Below are 10,431 nucleotides of genomic sequence, written 5' to 3' on the forward strand. Positions count from 1 at the left end.
TGTACTGTTTCGCAAGTCCAGTTTAGTAGTAATACTGACTGTGCGTGGTCCCGAATGCGGTGCACCCTTAGCGATCAGTATGAATCGTGCATGCCATCTATATTGATGGTATCTATGTAAGATTCCCCTTTCGGATAAAAAAAAAAAACCTCCATTTTGAATTTTGGAAATCTGCTTCCGAAATCGTAATCTGCGACCCTAAGAACATAAAGAATCAGTATTACTTTTTTGTCATTGCTCCTGGTTTTCTTAGGAGCACACAAGATTTTAAATAAACTCTAATTTTTAGTCACCTTAGACGCCATAATTTGGACGCCATATTGAATTTCTCAATGGGCCAGACGGCTTTCAATAGTGGACATTCAGACGATCATTTTGAGACCTTGGACTTCAAAATCGGTCCCATAGAATTTTGGACCGGCTAGTGTACCGGTTGACATGGAACGTCCCATATATATATTATATTTAATAAAAATTTACTATTCATACGCACATATATAGGCATTAGGGCGGGTCGGCATTTTTCGACATCCTTCCTAGCAAATTGGGGTTCTATATATAAGCAGAATTCTAAAACAAAAAGCCAATTAGAACATAGCTCTAAGGTCAAGTTTGAGCCAGCTAAATTTTAAAAGAAACTATCTTTAATTAATAAGAAAATGATAATAAGATTAATTTGGACCAAAGTATCATGCATGTTCTGCTTCTTTTTGAATACAAACTTGCATTTTTTGGTACAAAATATTTATTTTTGTTTTATTAAATGAACAAAACAAATTTGAAATGAAATGTTTCAATATTGTAATAGAATTGTATTCAAAAAGCTTCGCATAAAAATCATCTGCCGTTCATTTGTTGGACAACATCAGGACGCACTCCAAGAATTGGAGGAGAGGCTCTTCCACACACCCAACATAAGAGTAAACGGAAAAAATTGTACATTTATATATGTATAATAGATAAAGTAATATCTAACCAAAACCAACTAAATTTTACAATATTTCGCCAATTTATTTTCAGCATTATTTTTTTAATCGTTAATTTTTTTACAGTTTAAAAACGTATTTACAATTATTTTGGCTGTAGATCCTTTCTACTTTTTACAGAATTTGAATTTTTTCTACTTTCCATCTTCATTGCCATAACTCCCTCTAAATTTTCGTACCAATCAAAGATAGTTTCTTTTAAAATTTCGTGGGCTCAAAATTGGGTTCGGAGACTTTTCGCTAAGGGACTTTTTTCTTAGAGTTGCATCAAGAATAGCAATCTGCTAGAAACGTTGTGGACAAAAATCACTACATTCAAATTGAGCCACCCTAATGTGCAAAAAAGCACAGCGTTGGCTGCAATGCTTTCTGCCGGTATTTATAAGGACTCATTTTAGTAATATTTAGAAAATTCATTCAGTTTCAACAAATTTTATTTTCCTTTTGACCTAATTTCTAACAAGAGATATACAAACACATACGCATAAAAGTACATACATACATACATATGTATGTATTCGTTATCATAAGTTTGACTCATCTTCATCCTGAAGTGATTATTAAAAGTACGCACACATTCATAAACATATTTGAACATTAACATGACTCGTGCATATATACATATGTTTATATGTATACTTACGTCGAGTGTGCGTCATCATTTTTTTTATGTGGTTTCTTATTTTTTGCATATAAACACAACTAAACATTTTCGTGTGCATACATATGCACACACGTACATACTTATTGATAATTAAATCATTCTATGTGCATACATTTAGGGTAATATATATCACTACGTACTTGTGTATGCCTACTCTAATTCGGTTTGTGAAATATGCCTATGTACATACATATGTACCTATGTATGTATTTACAAAATATCGATTATTAGCCGGTGCCATCATCCAAAAAGGTAAATAGCGAGCAGCCAGACAACAAAGAGAGTAAATCAGAATAAAAGCTGAGAGAGCGTCGCAAAATTTGTAACATATGTTTGTGCAACAAACGTTTATAGACGCATGAAAATGTGATTTATGAATTTACAACAGCGAAAATAACAAATGGACGGTTGAACAGATAAGAGATTATTGCTGGCGCACGATATTCACTTCCACTTTCATCCTGCAAAACAGTCAATTGCATTCTGCAACAGCTAAATTTACGCATATGCTTGTACACATATATTCGTGCACTTAAATATGTACACATTTATTTGCATGCATATGTTTGTACATATGGTATAAGCATTCTGATGCTACAAACTTTTAAGCTTTTTTCTTTGCAAGCGCTCGTGCGCTAGCACTTCCCATCATCGCAGGCATCATAGCACAGCTGCTGGCGGAACCAGTTTCGTATGATATAAAACCAGTACTAAGTAAACAAACATTGAAGAGAGTGTAAAAGGAGAAAAGAGAGAAAGAGAGAAAGAATTGAACGAACTTGTTGAAACCTGTTGTTTGCGTTTTGTTTTTGCTGTCAGTTTTTCGTCTTATCAACATTACCTTACGGCTGGTCATGCCTGTTGTGCTGTGCGACCAGCTGGTTTACTGTAGATGTTCGCAGATATCGATTTTTGTCCCTCCGCAACAAAAACATTATTTACCATATTAGTGTGCGGTTAACTGTAAACAAAATTTACGCTAACAACGCGCTGTAAAATATATTTACATTTTCATGTACATTGCATGAGTTAAGCCACACATAGCTCTGTTAACTCTTTAGCAAATGCGTATGTGTTATGCTGATAAGCAGGCGTATTAAGAAGAAGAAGAATATGCTCTCTTGTTTAATACACTCTTATGCGGAGTATTTTTGTTTTGGCTTATGTTTGCGTACTGTGGAAATATGAAGACTTCCGCTGGCGCCATACCACTCAATGTGTGAATAGTTTCGTTTCGCCCAAAAGCATGCAATGATTTGTTACTTCTGCTTTTGTTACTTGTTAAGATAAATAATTCCAATTGAAATGTGGCAACATGCTAACTTGTTTTATAAATTCTTTAGAATTATCACAAAAAAATATCAAAATTTTATATGTATGTGCATATGTCAAGGTTTCGGCACCATCTGTAGATGGAACGCACGTATTACAATATATTCACCAGCTGTTACATGTATTGTGTGTTTTCTTTTTGCAATGCAATTTTATGGCGTTAAAAATTATTAGCTGTAGCTGTGTACTTTCCTTTAAGTACAGTTACGTGGTCGCATTTGAATAACTCGAATGTCAATAGTTTTTAAGAATTATATGCACCTGGTTTCTGTTAGGCGAAAAAGTAAAATTTAAGCAATTAAAAACGGAAATTTTGAAAAAAGAACAAATCAAAATGAGTAAAAAAAATATTACACTATGAAAAATAAAAATTCATCTAAATGCGGGCCCTTCAAATAACGTGTAACTGACTGTCGTGGGAAGCTGTTATGTGATTCTGATTGAATTTTTAATTTGCAATTTTTCTTTTGAGTATAAAATTCATGAGTTATGTTTAAAATAAATTTCCATGTGAATTAAATGAAATACAAATTACTCCGATTCACCAAGGAGTTGAACCTTAGTCCTCTAATGTTAGGGCGGGTAGCAGAGATGCCCATTAGCGACTGCGTTGTCATTCACGGGCCCAAAGGGTGCAGCAAATGCAAAGATTCTCGTATCAGTAACACAATAAAGAGAACTTTCTTCACTTAAAAAGTGGCTATATTAGGGAGGTAAATCTGAAGTGCCGACCTCTGAGCAAAAAAACTGTTTGCCCATCAACCAGGAAAATCCACGAAGATTGCAATAAATACGCTCACTTCAGGAGAACAAAAGGATCTGGAGTCTAAAAATATAGCCCTGTGTGCTTTCATCGACATCTTAGGTGGTTTTCACAATACGTGTCATCAAGCAGTGCAACGAATCGTGCTGAGCAGAAGCATAAATCCAATGATGAATTGCTGGGTGTTGTTCATGTTGAAGACAAGAAAAATTAGCATGGAACTCTGTTCTCTTCTGTGAACTTTGGTCATAGATAAACTTATTCATATGCGAACGATTTGCTGATTGACATCAAACCTCTTGTAACGAGCACAGCGCATCACCCAGAAGTATTTGGTAGTCTCCTTTATCATTTCTTCTTCTTAAACTGCCTGTCCACTGATGGATGTTGGCGGTCACATTTATTAATGAAAATTATTTCTTATTACAAACTTATTTATAATTAAATTATTTATTATACTAATTATTATAATTAAATTTAAATAAAATATGAATATTATAAAATATTTAAATATTGCCACTAAAACTGGATATGCTTCTCTGTTTTGGGCCGTGCGGATGAGTTCCCAATCGGCCATTCGCGGATTTTTTTTTTTTCAACCAGCAAATCTGTTTTCGTCCTATGCTCCTTCTTCCTTCCATTTTTCTCTCTCTTATTAGTTGACGTAAGTCATATTTCGCTCCACGAATGAGGTGCCTCAGGTAGGCTGTTTTGCGGCGTTTAACATTTTGCAGCAAACTTTGATCATTTCAGCAAACTAGAATTAGTAGAAAAAAGTGTATGCAGTTTCTGCGAACTGGATGATGCCACTCCAGAGCACATTCTTTGCGAATGTGTGGCTCCCGCCAGACGAAAACGTGCACACCTAGGTGGTGTGACTCCAAATGCTATAGTGAAATGAAGCAAAAAGCCTGAGAAGATATTCAAATTTACCAGAAGCCGCCAATTTTAGGCTTGCTAGGTCAAGTATAATAGACTACATCAGAGCTCGCAGTAGGATATGCTGATGATATTGCGCTGGTAGCAGTAGACAAGCGGTTAGATCAGCTGGAAGCAAAATGTAACGATGCAGCAGCGAGAGTACAGCGATGGCTCGGTAATGCGGGATTGGAGCTGGCTGCCCAGAAAACAGAGGCCGTGCTTATAAGCGCGCGGAAGCAAAAAAGAATTATGAAAATCACGGTTGGCGCACGAAATATTCTCACAAGAGGCGATTAATTATCTCGGAGTCATACTCGACACGAGGCTAAGCTTCAAGCATCATCTGGCAGCAGTTAATTGGAAAGCAGCGGCTGTCAATGGCGCACTAGCGAGAGTTCTGCCTAACATAGGTGGCCCGCAATGAGAGAGGAGACGACTCATATCGACTGTGACGGACTCTATCGTATTATATGCGGCGCTGATATGGGCTGGGGCTAAACATAGCCATGCGCGAGGTAGTTCGCATCCACAGACGCGGCGCACTACGTACTGCATGCACTTATAGAACGGTATCAGACGACGCAATATGCGTTATTGCTAGAAAGATACCAGTGGATATTCATGCGATGGAGCTGTATCGTCTCTATGGAGTAAAAAAGTGAAAGCGACGATAGCAGAAAAGGCGGTAGAAAGAACGTGATCGATGGCCGAATGGCAAAGAAGATGGGATGAGTCAACCAAAGGCCGGTGGACTTACAAACTCATACCGAACCTTGAAGGGTGGATGAATAAGAAGCATGGCGATATTCACTACTACCTAACTCAGATACTCACCGGACACGGCTGCTTCCTTGAATATCTACACCGTTTTCAGCTGGCCGACAGCCCTTTTTGCCCGAGTTGTTCGAATACAGTCGAGAGCGCAGAACATGTGGGTTTTTACTGCAGACGTTTCAGTGAAGAACGAGCAATGCTGGCGAAGGCATTCGAACATCCGCCATCCCACGCAAGATTCGTCCAGGATATGTGCTCGACCATCACTAAATGGGACGCCGCAAAAACGTTCGCGGCTACAGTCGTGACGAGGCTCAATCGCATTGACTGGGAAAGGAAAGCCCAGAAACGACAGCAGCAGTTGCTACTGCAGCAACAACAGCGGCCGCAGCAGTAGACGCAGAAAGATAGATTAAGTATTCAATACTATTAAGATACTAAATTAATTAGGTAGCAAGACCAGCTAGATTATTTTTTATGCAATGTGCTTAATCCAGCCAAGCCATAACTCGACAGTTTCTAGGAGAAAGGCAGGGGGGGGGGGGGGGGGGGGGGGTAAGTACCAGACAACCTTATAAATACAAAGCCTATTCGTCGATTACAAAGTTTTGCTACTTGGCAGGTGGACAGTGGAGATGAACTGTTTTAGACAAACCGACGACAGACACAGACGCTTGAGCCAAACACTCACATCAATACCGAACTGAAGACAAGACAGTAGTTTGTGAGTATCGGACTATTGCATTTCCTCCAATGTTTAACTCCCCCCACAACCGCTTTCGAAGCCAGTGGGAGAAGTGAATACTATCGATGGCGTAAAATCTCCATACGCCCACAGGAGCGGAACCTAGACGCGACTCCAGCCGAGGAGGAGGAATGTTATAGTGTTAGTGGGAGCATTGGATTGACGGCATCTTTGATGATGTTTCAGACATTTTGATTTACACCTACTGACTAAAAAAAAAAGCTCTTAATATATCACGGCCCAATAAGAACAATAATAATCCTTTTGGTATAAAAAGTTACCCACCTCACATCAACACATAGCCAAAGTAATAAACGAAATAATTAACCAACCTCAAAAACTAACTCTTTTCCTTACTATAGGCAAAACATATATTAAACCAAAAAAAAAAAAACACAGAAACAACCAAACCCTTGAACTACAGATCTATAACATGTCTACTTACGCTATACACAATAATATCTTTTACAATTAGTAGCAAAATATATACACATCTTTCCCGCTATAACATTTTAACGAAAAGGGCAGTAGAGGATGTAAAGAGCAATTAATATAGGGTGGGCCATGTAAAACTTGCTTTTTGAATGGGCTATACAAAAAACTAATCAATATTTTTTCAAACTTTCTTTTTTTTTATTTTGAAGATTGAACATTGTCATTTATGAATGAAAAATAATATCGTTCAAATGACTGCCACGACTGGCTTTACAGTGGGCCATTCGATCAACCCAATTTTTAAGCACATTTTCGATTGTTTGGGCTCCAATTTCATTAATGGCAACTTCGATTTCGTGTTTTAAAGCATCAATCGTCTCAGGATGGTTCGCATAGCATTTGTCCTTAACGGCTCTCCACAAAAAATAGTCCAACGGGCTTAAATCACAGCTCCGAGGCAGCCATTTGATATCGGAATTTCGGCTGATTATTCGATTTTCAAAAATGGTAGCCAAAAGTTCGAGTGTAACTTTGGCAGTGTGACAAGTTGCACCGTCCTGTTGAAACCAAATGTCGTCCATGTCATCCTCTTCAATTTTTGGAAATAACTAGTTGAGCATGTCACGGGAACGCTCGCCATTTACTGTAACCGCGGCTCCTCGCTCATTTTCGAAAAAATATGGCCCGATGATGCCGCCAGACCAAAAACCGCACCAAACAGTGACTCGTTGTGGATGTATTTGCTTCTCTACAGTAACGGGTGGATTTTCTGAGCCCCAAATCCGACAATTTTGCTTATTAACGTAGCCACCGATGTGAAAATCAGAAAAGAAAAAGAAAACTCATCACTTTGGAAATAGGTTTTCAATATTTCCCAATTTTGTTCAAGCGTATAGCGTCCCATTTCGTAAATGTCAAACCTTTAAGTAAATTATGAACACATTTGACATGCCATTTGTGTTACCATTCTCAAAAAAATAGGTGGTTCAAAAAGCAAACGCTGTATGACCCACCCTGTATATCCCATATTTAGAAGAGCGAGCAATAAAATAATCACATAAAAACACTTAACGCAAATAATCAACGTTTTGATACATATATTTCCAGCTGCGACGAAATCGAAAACACTCTTACACAAATGACATGTAACTCTAACTCACACCACCATTCTAGTCTGACTACCTTTTTTGACTGTTTTTAAGCCTTTTATTATAAACAATAATCTATGCATCGTTTTTGTTCCCTTTTTTCCTGCATCAAAGATATAAAATATTTTCATAGCTTCTAAGTTAAGGGGGGAGCCTGGTTTATGAGGTCTAAAAGTTGCATCTCTTTGCGGAAAAAATTAATTTAGCACTGCAAAGTTTTTTTGTCTTTTAATGAACATTTAAAAAGTATAAAAAATGTTTGTACTGGTTAAAATAAGTTGAAAAAAATGTTTAACATAGAAATTAGTAGAGTGCTGCAACGCAGGAGTTTCCAACTGGCGTACAAGATACAGCTCGTAATTATTATCTAAAGCAAAAATTTCAAATGGATTTCTAATTATCATGATTTTTTATTCTAGATGAACTAAGAAAACTGAGAGAAATTCCAAAATTTCAACTTTTTGGAGGTTTTAAAGGAAAAATGCCTTTCTATAAAAAAAAAATTCACTTCAACTTGGAATAAAAATCTTGAAATTTTTTTTTTATCTATTTTGTTAGTTCAAATAGAAGAGAATTTAATACTGAAGGGAACAAGCTATGATTCATTTCAAAAGGTTCATTAGTTTTTTTTCATTCATGTACGCCAATTCAAAGAAATCATAAAAATGAGAAGTCGAGAAAAGAAGATAAAGTTTTTACTATAGCTGTCCGGTCACAGCGTAACTACCTAACGCTCGCCTACCTTTGGCTTTGTCTCTTCGGAAATATTGAGAATTTGGCTCTGTAACATTGTGTGAATATTCTTAAATATATTAGGAGTCGCTTAAAACGAAACAAAAAAATTGATTTTTTTCACCTTATAAACCAGGCTCCCCCTTAAAACAAAATAATTTTAATATTCAGGAAAACTTAGGAATCAGACAATATACGTACTTGAGAGCTCGTTTAGAGACACTGTACGACACATCATTACTATACCAATACTGTTGCTTATTGTAGTACTTAATATTATTAATTGGAAATAAATAAACAAATAAAGGATGATTAAATTTCAAGGGCCGATGTTGAATGTGAACCACACCTAAACGTCAACGACACCGTTGGACTTCTTTCTTTGGGGTTATTTGAAAGAAAAGGTGTACGTCGATAAGCCAGAAACAATTCAAGAGCTAAAGGATGAGATAATTCGGCACATTAACGGCATAGAACCTCAATTATGCCTCAGCGTCATCGAAAATTTGGACCATCGGATAAAGGTGTGCCACCGAGACCGCGGCGGCCATTTGGTCGATATTTTATTCTATACGTAATTGAACCATTCTAGTATTATCATAATAAAGAGAAATGACAATAATTTCTTAAAAAATTGTATTTTATTCAAAATTAACACCGGCCCTTGAAACTTAACCACCCTTTAGAAAAAAAACATGCTATTTTTTAATATAAATGATCGGATGTTTATTTCATTATAAAGAGGAAGGTATGCTGGTAATAGTGGAAAATAACATCAGGCAAATGACCACCATGACCACGCTTACAGGACAATATCCTTTTCATGAAATTCTCCATACCGGAATTGCAAAGTGGCTGCCCTATGTCCTCGATAGCCTTACGAATTCCATCTTTGATGTCTTGCATCGACCCTGGGCTGTTAGCGCAGACCTTCTCTTTCACGTGGCCCCAAAGAAAAAAGTGACAAGTTGGTAAATCACAAGATCTCGGTGGCCAAACGTGATCACCTCTTCAAGAAATAATACAGTCCGGAAACTTTTGCCGTAAAAGATCAATGGTTTCGTTGCTTGTGTGGCGCGTAGCACCGACCTGTTGAAAATAAACGCTGTCCAGATCAATACCATCCAATTCCGGCCATAAAAAATCGTGAATCATCTCTCCTGTTTAACACCTAACACCTGTTATTGGAAAACCCTTTAGAGCATTTCATCATCGGTTCCGGATTATATGGTCTCAGCTAGAAATATTGGGCTTCATCTGCATTAAATTTGTACTGAATTTAAAGAAAAAAAATGTTCCCATACAATTCTCGGGATGCTGGCACTACATGAAAAAAATCCCGAAATTCCAGATTTCAACAATGATCGCTAACAATTACGTCCCTAGTGGGCACATCAATTCTGTGATGCCAATGCCGTTTTATTAATGGTTTTCGTAATCTGTGTAATGTATCTACATATAAGTATGCAATTAAGAGAGTCAGAAATGTTGCTTAGGATTTGTATAGTATCTCTATTATAGATTTACAGTAGCCTACAAAACTCGAAAATAAAACTTTTCGGTATAGAAACTAGCGCAATTTTTTTCAGTTTTCATTTATTATTCAAAAATAATGTCTGCAAGTCAGAATGCAACATAATGAACTTTATTAAAACAAAATAAAATTAAATTGAATTAAAAACCTAATAAAGCAAATAAAATAAATGAATTATTATTTGGATTTTTAAAATAATTAAACTTAAATAAATTTAATAATAATAAGGATACACATAGAGAGAAATTATGTTTACGCTTACGCTCTACTTACGTTTTGCTATTTACTTCAGTTCGTTGACTCTACGAAAACTATGAGGGCTGTTTGAAATGTCCGAGTAAAGTCAGAGAGATGTACTACTGGCGCGTATCGAGATTTTGGATGAACAGCCAACTCA

General features: G+C 36.7%; 1 protein-coding gene across 1 annotated transcript; it reads left to right on the forward strand.

Moving 5' to 3' along the window:
- The first annotated feature begins 5,450 nt into the window (after window positions 1-5,450).
- Window positions 5,451-5,837, forward strand: LOC128857587 (uncharacterized). The gene has a single exon (XM_054093339.1). The coding sequence runs from the start codon at window positions 5,451-5,453 to the stop codon at window positions 5,835-5,837; it is 387 nt and encodes a 128-aa protein (XP_053949314.1).
- Window positions 5,838-10,431: the final 4,594 nt, after the last annotated feature.

Source organism: Anastrepha ludens, chromosome 3 (assembly GCF_028408465.1).
Source record: "Anastrepha ludens isolate Willacy chromosome 3, idAnaLude1.1, whole genome shotgun sequence".
NCBI classification, from domain to species: domain Eukaryota; kingdom Metazoa; phylum Arthropoda; class Insecta; order Diptera; family Tephritidae; genus Anastrepha; species Anastrepha ludens.